This window comes from Pteropus medius, unplaced genomic scaffold (assembly GCF_902729225.1).
Source record: "Pteropus medius unplaced genomic scaffold, Ma_sr-lr_union100, whole genome shotgun sequence".
Lineage (NCBI taxonomy): Eukaryota > Metazoa > Chordata > Mammalia > Chiroptera > Pteropodidae > Pteropus > Pteropus medius.
In genome coordinates this window covers 505,600-519,172 of record NW_024356336.1, presented here as the reverse complement: position 1 = coordinate 519,172, position 13,573 = coordinate 505,600, and the positions used below count along the sequence as shown (strand labels likewise).

At 41.6% G+C, this 13,573-nt stretch overlaps 1 protein-coding gene across 1 annotated transcript in view; it reads left to right on the top strand.

Moving 5' to 3' along the window:
* Nucleotides 1-3: 3 nt before the first annotated feature.
* The window catches only part of UBE3B (ubiquitin protein ligase E3B), a 51,071-nt gene continuing 37,501 nt past the window's right edge, over nucleotides 4-13,573 (top strand). Inside the window, 10 exon segments of the mRNA XM_039861868.1 lie at nucleotides 4-321; nucleotides 3,651-3,750; nucleotides 4,965-5,028; nucleotides 5,031-5,145; nucleotides 5,290-5,410; nucleotides 6,782-6,841; nucleotides 7,228-7,332; nucleotides 9,328-9,424; nucleotides 10,661-10,746; nucleotides 11,677-11,759. Of these exon segments, the coding sequence (XP_039717802.1) occupies nucleotides 4,986-5,028; nucleotides 5,031-5,145; nucleotides 5,290-5,410; nucleotides 6,782-6,841; nucleotides 7,228-7,332; nucleotides 9,328-9,424; nucleotides 10,661-10,746; nucleotides 11,677-11,759 (710 nt within the window). The 5' untranslated portion in view covers nucleotides 4-321; nucleotides 3,651-3,750; nucleotides 4,965-4,985.

Genomic DNA, 13,573 nt, shown 5'->3' with positions numbered 1-13,573 from the left:
CCTGGCTGGAATGGGTTGCATCTCCTCTTTGAGGGGGGTGGGGGTCACGCATTTATCCCGGTCCTGAACACTCTGAGATATCAGCATCCAGAGAGGAGGGCAAGATGCAGGGTGGTTGCCGTTCTCGGGCAGAGACGCTCTGCGGAACTGTCATTGGCCGGAACTGGATAGTTGCTTCCCGGCGGACTTCTGAGAACGACGCCCCGGGGCAAGATGGCGGTCGGTCCTCGGTTGCTGCCCCGGGTCTGGTACAACTCAGGGGTATTGGGCTAAGGCAACGATAGCTGTGGCTCCGACCTGGAGCGCGGGGGCTTCAAGCAGGTAACGGTCTACGGCCTGCGGGTAGCGAATGGGAACAGGGTCGTGATTTCAGCGGGTGGTGGTGCCGGGGCTTTAGGGGAGGTGGCCCTGGGGCCGGGTCCCTGCCCCACCTGGTTGGAGGGACAGGTGCTAGCAACTGGCTTTCGCGCTTCAGGGAGCGTCTCTCCGTAGTCTTTTCCATCTCTTTTCGTCTCTGGGCTTTTAAAAAGAGACTAACGCTAAGTAGAAAAGATTTATTGTGATGTTGATGCCGAGGAAAGACGCCAGGTCTTAGGAATTAACGAAAACCAGAGTTCCGAATCCTATTTTGTCGCTGTGTGACCTTGGGTGAGTTCCTTCACCTCCCTGAGCCTCAGTTTTCTCCTCTGTAAAATGGAGTAATTAGCTCGTTTCACAGAGAGTGTTGTATAGTGCAAGTTTTAGTACTGTGCCTGACACCCCGCTGTCCATAGAGGCAGCTGGTGTTAATGATGTCGTTAAAGGAAGGCTTGTTTTTAATTTACCTCTCATGTAGCCCCACGCGCAGCCTTGCATTCTCAGCTTTTCTTCACTGGTCTGTGAGTGAGGAAGTCTGAGTCTTGTGTTTTTCACTTCCAGATAAATATTGCTTAGGAGTTAGAGCTGAGTTCAAATTCAGGAGCCTAGCAACCTCTGACAAGTCATGACCCCTCTCTACGTTTCACTTTCTCCCTATGAAGGTGGGATTAGTAATAGCATGCACCTAACTGGTGATGGTTATTAAATCTGGCTGCCCAGCTATTCCTACCATATAGGAAGAAGCCTTTGGAGCTCAGTCAGCAGTTGTTATTTATGGCGCTTCACCTTTGAACAATACTCTGGATTCTTTTGCTCCATGAAGTTGGCCTTATCCAGAAAAGACTGATTTTTGAGCAGGTCTCAGAATGTAGAAGTAGAGAAGAGTCTGAGTTCTGTCTCTTCGTATTAAATCTTGCTCTAACCCTTACTAATGGTCTAACCTGGGCTATGGGAGATACTAAATGATTTCACAGGGTTGCTGTTCTTTTAGAGATCACTTAGAAAGAACTTGGCCCATAGTGGGTACTCCAGCAACATGTTTTCCTTTTGCTTTTTATATTATCTTGGTTATCACTAACCTCTTTTTTCCTTTATCGCTGTTTCCCTAACTGGGTTGTAATCTTCTTAAGGACAATACAGTAAAGCTCACTTATACGCTATTTGCTTTCAGCCGAGCCTTATTAATATTTTTCCATTTAGTGCTACAGTGTCATGATGACTAGATTGAGGTTTATAAGTAGGGCAAATGTTTCATTTAATCCTTTTAGCAACCCTAGGAGCTAGATACATTACTGTTATTATCCTCAATTTACAGATAAGGAAACTGAGGCCTAGAGAGGATAATAGTTGGGCCAAATGAGGTAGAATTAGAACTAAAAAGAACCAAGGACTACGTTGTCTGATCCAAGGCTTTTTCTGTTACACACAGCTTTTTCTTTGATTCCCCACGGCATTTAGCAGAGCAAGCACTTAAATACTTCATGATGTGTTTGTTTTATTGATGAATCATACTAAATACAATACAGGTAGAGGAAGTGAATAAGAAAGAATTAGAAAAACTGCAAAGAATAGACTGTCATATGGTGTGAATAGAAACCAATATATAGTATTGCTGAGGGGATAGTAATCTCAAGGAAGGGATCTTACCCTGAGAGGCCCCCTGGGAGAAGTGAGAGTTTTGAGATACAGTAGGTCCTTGAATAATGTTTTGTTTAACGTCATTTTATTATAACATTGATGAGATGCTATAGGAACTTAACTCTTGTTTGTATCACTCATGGTAAAAGTGGTTTCATTATGTCACTTTGCCCCAGTTCCAAGAACCTACGGATGATGTTAACTGAGGACTTAATGTAATCTTATAGGTGCTTAGTCACAGTTTACATGCAGCCTCCTATTTTTCCATTGGGAATAGGCTCTCTCTTCCCCTCTCCCACAAACGAAAGACCGTGCGTTAAGGAACGAGCATATCATTGTCATCATGGCTTGGGCCCAGTTCTTTTGCATCTCTCAGGAAGTTGATGCTGTTACTCAATTGAAACAGGGCTAGGAGTTCATAGCCCTAGTGACAGGACTAGTGAATCTTAATGCACCCGGAGATAGGAAAAATATCTAGTAGATAAGGAATATAGGGTCCCAGCATTATTTTCTACCCAAAGAACCTTGGTAACTATACAGATATGATCCTCAGCTGAAGACTTTTAAAATCCTTGTGTCTATAAAAATAATACATCAGACTTGTTGACTGTCCTCTGTCAGCCACCTCAGTAGGTACTTGATGTGCATCTCATTTAGTTCTCATGAGTGGCCTCTGAGCCAATTAACAGGAAGACAAAGGCTCTGAGACACTCTACAGTACATGGCAGAGCTAGGGACTGGCTCTAGCTCAGTGTGACTCCAAAGCACAGATGCTTCTCAGTGCCATGCTGCCTCACCATGTGCTTTCTGTGGAAAATTTAGAAAGCAGAGACCTGTTAAAGGTACAAAATTTCTCACAATACCACTATCAAAACAACATGTTGACATATGATTTCCCAGTGTTGTATCTGTGTGTGCATATGCATTTTTCTTTTTCATTATGTAATTGGGATCACATTGGTTCACAGCGAGCTATTTTTTCATTTCTTAGGGATAAATATTTTCCCATATTGTTACGACTGTCAAATATTATTTTCAGTGGCTTTTTTAACATTCAACCGCCTCTGTTTTTTCTTGCTTACCATCTTAAAGCATGTAAAGCTTTAATTCAATAATTTCTTTGGGATTACAGTTGACCTTCGAACAGTGTGGGAGTTAGAGGCATCAACCCCCCTGCACAGTTAAAAAGCCATGTATAACTTTTGATTCCCCAAAAACTTAACCACTAATAGCCTACTGTTGACCAGAAGCCTTATTGATAACATAAACAATTGGTTAACACATATTTTATATATTATATATATTACATACTGTATTCTCATATAAAGTAAGCTAGAGGAAAGAAAATGTTAAGAAATCATGAAGAAGAGAAAATACATTTACAGTATTTATTGAAAAAAAGTCTATATAAATGGATCCATGCAGTTCAAACCCATGTTGTTCAGGGGTCAACTGTATTTTCAAACTATTCCCTTTAAATCATGTGTATTGGGAAGCTAAAGTCTAACATTTAAACCAGACATTAACTAAAGAGAACACAATGTTATTTTTTTTTAAAACCAGAGGCACTGTATTTATTACTTTTACTCAGGAAGGCATATTATATCCTAGCTATGAAACTTAACCCTAACTGTGTATTCTTTTGCTTTTGCCAGAAAGAAGCTCCTCTGAAGTGAGAAGCTGCCCTCTGCCATGAGTCCTGTGCAAGATCACTAATGAATACCTGGCATTTCTACGGCACGAGCAGGTCCTCAGGTGAGCTCTGGACTTCCACTGCTGGGGGCAGAAAGAGTGAGTGATTCAGCAGACTACTACCTTTTTCCTTCCAGTCTTCTTACCCTCCTCCTATCATCAGGCAGACTTTGTTAATTTGTTTGGAGAATTACTGAGAGACTCATGTTTTAGAAAAGCTTTGTTGTTTAACAGATGTGAAGCAGTGTTGAAGAGGGGCCACAGTGGGCAGTATGAGGGCAATATATCAACATGGGAGGAGCCTGGCATGAGCCTTTTATTCTTAATAATGTTTTCATCTGGATACTGCTTAGAGTGAGGTAACCTAGTAAAGAAGTTGATTTCCAGAAGTCTGGATTTATGAATAATTTGTTTCAATGCTTTTGTCAGCTGGAGTGATTATATATTTTGGATAGAATAACAAAGTTATTGAGCATCTAAAGAAATCATCTCAGAATGAGAGGTTCCATGGACCAGTACTGTGTGCTCTGGGCTGCTAGCCAAAGCCATCCCTTTGGGAAAAGACAGATACTGGTGATTGAGATAAAAATGTAATGGGTAATTTAGAGCCTCTATCCAAAAGGTAGCAGTCAGTGGATGGGAGCAGCTCTGCTCTAAAGTCTTCATCTGTCCTTGACAGGATGGAAACATAAGGGCAGATGAACAAATTATGCATCAATCAAAACATATTCAGTTTAATAGATTGTCTTACATTCTAGAATCGTACCTTTGGCTTTTTTAGTGTTAAAATGACCCTTTAAAAAAAGGGCTTTTTGTGTGCTGGGTACAAGTAGGTACCAGTAAATATTTGAGTGAATGAATAAAATGATGATGATAATAAATCACGCAAATATTATGAACTGCTCCAGAAAATTCAAATATTTAGGCATCCTTTGTTTTAGGATGCCTAGTTTGTATTAGAGCTTTATGGCTGGGATCAAATCATGCTTTGTTCATTCATTAAACAATTATAGAACCCATACCCTAGAGCCAGGCACTGTGCTCTTTCTCTTAAGAATATGTAAAAAGCATCGCTGGTCTTTGTGAGTTGCATGAAAAGAGTTGATAGGAAGTTGGGACTTGTGCCAGGAGAGCTATTGGCACTTTGGAAGGTGCTGGAGGGCCCCGAGAAGCTCTGCTGCCACTCACGTCCCTGCCCACCCTGTGCTCTTGAGCCCCTTTCTGTACATGTTTTTCATGTAATGAGCTATACCAACTACTTGCTATTTTCCTTGCAGGGCTTGTGTAAGTTTGCAAACATGTTCACCGTTTCTCAGACCTCGAGAGCCTGGTTCATTGATAGGCCCGTCAGGCTCGAGAGGAAAGGCTGGTGCAGAAGGAGCGTGAGCGGGCAGCCATTGGAATTCAGGCCCATGTCCGGAGTTTTCTCTGTCGGAGTCGACTGCAGAGAGAAATCAGGTGGGTGTTAGCAACTCCTCAGCACATTTTTTCTTGCTCCCAATTAATAGCCAGAAAAAATGATGTTTTCTCTTACAGTTCTTAAAACTTATGGCTGCTATGAGCTCCTAATTAAAAATGTCTTTTTTACTCTTCTCTTCCTAGGAGAGAAATCGATGAGTTTTTTAAAGCAGATGGCTCTGGATCCAGTAAAAGAAGCGCACTTTGTGTTTTTAAGATTGCCAGGAAACTGCTGTTCTTGTTCAGAATTAAAGAGGATAATGAGGTAAAATAATAGCAAACATACATCATACTTACTGTCTGCCAGGTCTTTTTGTAAGTATTTTATAAATATTAACTCATTTTGTTCTTATAGCAACTCTCTGAGATAGGTTCTGTTACTCTTACCTCTTGCCCTTTTGTCTTCTTGGGACCTGTTTTGTAGGGATTATGCCCAGTGTTTCTGGCCATCATAATTCTTTTCACATCAACTATTACAAATACTTCGACTCAGATGCATACAGGAGCCAGGCAGGTTAGGTAAATGAGTGAAATAAACCATTTATGAGACAGAACATAGTACAAGTCATAATGAACGATAACTGACAGCGGTGATAAGGACATCAGAGGGAGTGATAGGTCTGTGGCATGCCCATCCAAATGGGGTGACCTCTACTCAGCCTCAGTCATTGGAGGACTGATACTCTAATTTTTTTAAAGAGATGCTGAAGATCTTAATGCTCAGTTTTCTAATTTGTAAAAATTGGCCATTAATTTGAAATTTCTTTTAAATCCTGCAAACCAAACCAAACATCCTTGTTGTACCTTTGAGGTTAGAATGATTAGCCTAGAAAACAATATCGGGAAACAGCTAATTATCTGTAATAGTACTAACAGTACCATTGAGGAATGCCTCTGGGTGATCAGGGGTTAAGTGTTTGTTATTGCTCAGCTTTACACTGTGTCAGACCCTCTGCTAGGCACTGGCACCCCAGAAGGAAACAAGACGACCACTATCTCTGCCTGGGAGAGCTCAGAGCCCAGCAGGAGAGGGAGGAGTACACTGGCAGTGAACACAGGGTCATGTAGATGATGGGCAGGGTTGGTGAGGTGACTGACCCCTGTTTACAGAAGAAGAAACTGCAGCTCAATTGTGGGGCAGGCCCCCAGGGCCACACTGCTTTTAAGGGTGGATCCAAGGTTGATATTGCCAGAGTGTAACCTGGTTTCCAGCTTCTGCTTTTCTTCCTTTTGTTTTTCAAGATAGAAGTGATGATTCGACAGTCTGTGAGGCAAAAGTCAGTATCCATGATGCTTACAAATTGGCGAACAGGAGAGCATGATATAGGAGACAGCTGATAGTCCACAGGAATCCAAGCCGTTTACCGGATTGAGTTTTTAGTTTTTTAATTTTTTTCAAAAGAAGCCCCAGTCTGGATTACTAGTTTGTAACACATCTGAAAGGCTCCTGTGGGCCACCAATTTGAGACCCTTTCTGATCCTTAGTTTCCACATCTATAAGAAGGTATTTAAAATGATTATGTATGTTAGTCTTCCAGCATAATAGCTATACAAGCCAAATGCCCACCGAACATTCGTTTCTTTCCTTTTTTCTTTAGTCGTGAGAATTTATAACCCCCATTCTACCTCTTTGCAGAGATTTGAAAAGTTGTGTTGCTGTATTCTGAGCAGCATGGATGCTGAGAATGACCCCAAGGTAAGTTGAATGGGAGCTCCAGGCCTACCTATTCGGCTCTGAAAGTTCCTGTTGAATGTTGTGACCTTGTTAATTCACACACATGCACAAATAAGTAATAGATAAAAAACATTAATAAAGAACAAACGATTTCCTTAGCCTCTTTATTATCCAAGAAGCTATGTTCTGTTCTTGCCTCTTATTCAAGATGGTAAATGTTTCTACTAGGCTATTTTTTTCTTTGAGTTGAGTGTTAAAATAAGTCCTGTTGGCTGCTTATGTGTCCGTTCATCTTCACTACCTTATCTGACACTGGATATAGCTAATTGATCTTCCAATAGCTAGAACATACATAATTTGATCCCTGTAACTGCCCGTTACATTTTTTCTCTTTCTCCTGCTTTTAGGTGTGGTATGTGTCTCTGGCTCTTTCCAAGGATCTCACCCTCTTATGGATTAAACAGATCAAGGACATTCTGCGTTATTGCTGTGAGCTTCTTGGGCAGCTCAAGGTAAAAAACAACAAAACTAAATACACCCTTTCCATTTGGGCGCCTGTGGTACATATTTTCAGCGTCCTCATGATCCCTTCATAGGTTATATGTTTGGATATCTATCTATTAGAGTCTAATAAAGAGTCATTAGAGCCCTGTTCTATGGGAGATAGAGCTAGGTATCGTTATCAGTATTAACCCTTCTTTGATTTACAGTATTTTCAACATCGACCTGTGCTTGCCATAATCTCAGTGATGGAACCTTTTGTCTTCCTTCTCATACTTTTGATGTAATGGATACTTCATAGTTTATGTTATTGTACTAGTCATGCCTCTTTTTATAAAAATGGAAACCAAATATGAGCATAGCTAGTAATACAATGTAAGCAAGAAAGAATATTTTCTTACAGACTGTATTCTATAAAACATGGCAGCCGAGGGTGATTAGAGCCAAGGGCTTCCAGATTCTCCTCCTCATTCTTTTCTCTCATCTCTAGTGCCTTTTCAAGTCACTTCATCTTCTGCTGTAATTATGGCAGCCAGCAGTTCTTGCCTCACATCCTTACCCTTGTCTCGACCTAAGAGAAAAAGGAGGGCTTCCTCATCAGTTCACAAATCTGAGAGCACTCCCAAAGACCCAATGGGATCCTGGTATCCACTCTTAACTGGTCATGGTGGTGAGAGGGATGGGCTATGCCACTGGCCCAGGCTGGTCCCCTGTCCACTTTTGAGTTATGAGAAGGTGGGCAGAGGTGTGAGTAGATGCAAACAGCAGTCACTTCCACTTTGTATATAGGGAGGGAGAAGTTTCAGGGGCAGAGGCTTGGTAAGGTAAGGACTCAGGTAGCAGCTGAGCAATGAAGTGAATGTCAGCAGAGCTCCCAGTGATCCATTCCCTGCCGTCTCTCTGGAGGCACTGGTGAATGGCCCTCTTGGCTTTGACCTGGCACCAAGCCATGCCCAGCTTGTCAGGTGAGGCATCATGGCACAGAACAATGGTCTTTCTACCCTGGTCCTTGGAGCCTTGGGGTTCACTAAAATATCTTATGGCCAAGCAGGCACATTCTCAACTTCGCTTCAGCCAGGCATAGCCTCTATTATCTACTTTCTGTGTTGGCATCAGATCTGCATGAGTAAAATCCACAACAGATTTCAAGAAGAGGCTCTTCTATTTTGAAAAAAAAACTTTTTTTTTAAGTTTTTGTGCAGAAGTACACTTTAGGAGATAAGAACACTGAATCCAGAGCCAGGAAGATGTGAATTTAGTCCTGATTCTGCTTCTGATTTCCCATATGACCTTGGACAAGCCACTTCCCCTCTCTCATTCTCTGTGAGCTTAGAGATTTGAACTAAACGGTCTCCAGGGTCCCTTCCAGGTATACATGCTATTAGGTCTCAACCTAGAAATGAGTCAGGCCTTTACCCCAACCTGCCCTCTTGAAACAGTGAATTATAACCGTGGTTGTAATAATAGCCAATATTACATAGTTATCTTTGTGCCAGGTACTGTTCTTAGTACTTTATGTACATGAACCATTGAGCCCTCATAACAACCCTATGAAGAAAGCAGTATTACTATCCCTAGTAAACAGATGAGGAAACTGAGGCCCAGAGAGGTTAAGATGTGTGCTCAACATCTCACAGCTAGTAAATGTTAAAGCCAGAAGTCAGAGCCCAGAGTCCTTGTTATGCTCCAGTGTACATACATATATACATATATTCATAAAGGCATACAAAACACCAACAAGGCAGTGTTGGTCATCTTGTTTCCAGGAATACTCAATTCTCCATTCCCAGGCGTATTTCAGATTCCATGGTCAATTACGATTGTGCCAAAATCCCGGTCATATAACTCCTAAAGTGGTCATTCCCCAAAAGAAAAAAAAATAGAGCCTTAATTATAACCCTGACTCACTTATTTGAGCCTGAGCGCACTCAGGAAAGTTATAAAATGGTTGCTTCACTGAGACTGGAGGGTGTATGTCTTAATCTTATTATCCTCATTGTTTTCAGCCTGAAATCTTGCAGGACTCCAAGCTCATCACACTGTACCTCACGATGCTTGTGACCTTCACAGACACTTCAACATGGAAAATTCTTCGGGTAAAAGGTCTGTGGGACTTGATTCAGAAGCTTTCCTAAGTAGCAGAGCTTGGGGATCTTTGTGCCTTTTTAAGAAGCATTTTTCCCAGCACAAGCCTCAAGGCCTTGAGACCATACAAATGAAGGTGCCCTTGGCACTTCCCATCAGACTGCACTGTAGTGTCCAGAATATGTTCAATATTTGTGTTATCCTCTTTCTCTTCTTGGAATTTGTTTCAAGGCACAGTTTCTCTTAATCTTATTTTTTATAACTCCCACAGCACCTCAGCCACCAAGTGATCATTTCATTCGGTGAATAATTTAGCAGGAAATAATTCTATTTTGGCCCTAAAATTTGCATAATAATGCTACTTCCTTCCCTGAATACTGTACTTAGCCTTATGTTTTTCATGCATTCACTTCATCCATCTACTCAACAAATAGTTGTGTCAGGCACCGTAGACACTGGAGATATGGAAAAGGTCACTGCCCTCGAGGGGCTCTGCGAGCTGAACCGCTGTGTGCCTGCCCTTCCCGATAGAACTTAGAGTCTGGTGGGGGAAACAGACATTAAAGAGGAGTCACCAGCACAGTGTAAGAAGCGCTGGGAAGGAAGAGAACAAGAGAAAGAGCGTATTTAGTGGGGTGGGAGTGACCTTGACTTGCTCTGTCTGGGCATCAGGCCTTCCTGAAGAAGCAATGTCTGAGCTAAGAGGTGGAGGGAGGGTTAGAGTTCACAGAGTGGAGAGGAGGGCAAAACTGAAAGCAGAGGAAACTGCACATGCAGTTGCTTTAGGCCAGGAAGGTGGGTTTATTTGAAGGCATCATCCTGGACTCTGGCAGGGGGAGTTGGGGGGGGTGTGCAGCGGAGGGGCAGAGTTAAAATGTGAGTTCTAGGCTCTGCCAGGGAGCTTGTATCGTGGTGTAAAGAGGAGGCAGCCACAGAGAATAGGAAGTCCCGGGCCCTCTGAGGGTATTAGGAAAAGTGCTCTAGGAGCTCAGAGGCCAGGGACATTACTCCTGACTAGAGGAATGATAGGACTCATCACCTGAGAGGTGACACTTGAGCTGGGCCTTCCAGGAGAGATAGAATTCTGGATATGCAGTATCTCCCAGCACTCTGGTACCAGACCTAAGGGGAATAGGAAGGCAAGCCAGAGAATATCTTGTTTCCTTCGGCCTTGGGTCTGGGACATGATTTTCTGTCCCACCTTCACATTATGGCCAGAGATTTTTTTTCCTCAGACTTTTTTTCTTCATTTAGGTGAGAGTCTTCGACCAGCCATGAACCATATCTGTGCAAATATAATGGGACATCTGAACCAGCATGGATTTTATTCTGTGCTACAGGTCTGTGACCCCATCCCCTAATATATGACCTCATTCTCCAAATCTAAACGTAGATTTTCATGTTTGGTTTTGGAATATCTGGTGCCTTCTTCACAGAAACAATGTTTGCAAGAAGAGTTCAGTGGTTAGTGGTCTCTCCTCCCCCTCCCCTCCTCCCCCCGCCTTGGATCACTTGTGATTTGTGTAAGGACAGTGGCACCAGGATGTCACTTAAATGTGCTATATTTTTGGCTACAGGTGTAATCCAGTCTCTTGAAATTCAAACTCAGGAAGCTCAGTTTTTTCGCTCAGGTTCTTTTTGGTTGGTGTCTGTAATTATCTTTCTAGCTCTGTGTCCTCAAACTGCCTTCTATCCACAGTGCACCTTTTGTGCCAGTTCATACATCCAAGGAATGGTCAGAAGCCTAACTGCTGTTTAAAAGAACTTTAGAATTCTCGAGTTTGAGAAGTTAAATGATTTAGCCCTCCTGCCTGGCACTGCAGTGGGCTCTTTCCTGATTAGGCTTTATTTTCTCCTCACAACCCTGTGAGGCGTCGTGACGGCCAAAGGTAGTATTTTCAACAGGTCATCACAGTGGGGAAGCTTCTACTTGACACCGAGTCTCAGAACTGCTTCTGAAAAATAATAGACTGTCTTGAAATTTTAAGTCTGATATTTTTATGAGCTGTAATTAAAAAAAAAACTTTATTATTTTAAAAAATTTAAACATACCATGTAATGTAAAGGGAGTGGTATAATGAACCTCTGTACCCATTGCTTTTTTCTCTCATCATTTTTTTTTAACTAACTCCTGTCATTTTATAGTACTATTCCAATATAGTTTTTTATGTGAAGCACTCATTTCACTTTTATGCTTTTTTTTTTTTAAATACAGATGAATACAAAGTTGGCATGACCAGTTCCCTGACCAGTTAAAATGTTCTTTTCAGATATTGTTAACCCGTGGCCTGGCGAGACCTCGGCCTTGTCTGTCCAAAGGCACTTTAACTGCAGCCTTTTCCCTAGCGTTGCGGTAAGTAGGAAACTATAGCTGAGGCGTTGGCATGCTTCCGAAGGCTGCCTCCTCTCGCTTTTCTCTCATTAATCATGTTAGGTATGGGCTTGCCCACTGGTTCAGAAATTACAGGAAGTATTGTTCTTGGTGGAAAGGACACATCTGTGACTGTTCTTTTTCTTATCTTCCATCTGTACCTCTGAATATTTTTGCATCATGATTTGAGGAAAGCTATTCAGCCAGCCAGGAGCCAAGATAAATCCTTTCTCTTTTTGAGCTTTTAGTTGATAAAATAAAGGGAACCTAAGGGCTGGAGAAGAGCCAACAAAGGGCAGAGTAAAAAGATGGAATAGTGTTTTGAACATGAATTTAAAATGTTAGAATTTGGAGGACCAGGGAGGATGTGGTATTTGCCATCAGTTAAGAGATATGCAGTACATAGAAGCTAAATCTTTTTCTAATGGAAATTATATCTTTTCCATTATATCAGTTCTGAAAACCACCAAATATAAAAGGCTGTGCTTGGTAATGGGTCCAGAACATTCAAACTGTTGAGAGGAACTGTAACTTGGGGAGTTGTTAATAACTTGATAAATCTTAATCCCCAGGATGATAATAACTTGGGAAAGAAAGGAAGGCCATGGTCAGACAGCTTGGTAAAGCTCCCTGCTCTGCCGCCTGCTGCTAATCCACAGTGCACCGGACTGCCGAAAGCTCAGCAGTAGCAGGACTCTTGTGTTTTGTTTTGTTTTTATCCTGATGTGGACCCAAACATATCTAAACATGGACTATCCTTGCCTAATGTTTAGATGGTAGAGCATGTCTGTTAATATCCCATGGAATTGTTTTCCATGGAACACCAGTTTGGAAAATGATGGTCTAGAGCATGGGTTGGCAAACTTCTGTAAAGGGCTAGCTAATATTTTTAGTTTTTTGGGCCATGCAACTTCTGTACTACTACCCTGGAGTGCAAAGCAGCTGTAGACAATACATACACAAATGAGTCTGGCCTTGTTCCAGTAAAACTTTATTTACAAAATTAGGCAGTGGGCAGAATTTGGCCTGTGGGCCACGGTTTGCCAGCTCCTGGTCTACACTGTGCTTTCCACTAACTACTAGCCACACAGAGCTGTTTATATAGAAATTTGTTAAAATTACCTAAAATTAAGAATTCATTTCCTTGGTTGCATTAACTACATTTCAAGTGCTCAGGGGCCACATGTGGCTAATGAAGACCACGTTGGACTACAAATATGGAATATTTCTGTTGTCACAGAAAATTTTATTGGATAAGGCTGGTCTAGAGCAGCACTGTCCAGTAGAAATATAAGAACCACATGAAAAAAGTCAAAAGAAAGGGAAAATTAAGTTTAACAATATTTATTTAAACCAGTATAATGCTTACTTATAATATTCTTAAATTATCTATTTTAAGTAAATAATTTTACTTTTCATACTGTCTTCAAAAACTGATGTGTATTTTTACACTTATGGCATATCTGAATTTGGATGAGCCACATTTTACAGTAGCCAGTAGCTACTGTATTGGACAGCAGCATTCTAAAGGCCAGACCCTCATAACAGAGGAATAGGATCAACCAGTTATGCTGTAATTAGTTATAGAATAAAACAAGCTATCTAGTAAATTATCGTGCCTTTATTTCACACTTTGCGAGAAGTTACATAGAGATGTATTTAATGAGTCATACCGTCTAGATACAAACAGGTTTTCCTAGTAGCAGGCTTACTGGATCTCCCTTTCCTGAGTCACTTTCTGGGGCACCTTGTTCCAATATCATCGCCCACTCTTCTCTGTCAGAGACAAGAAATAG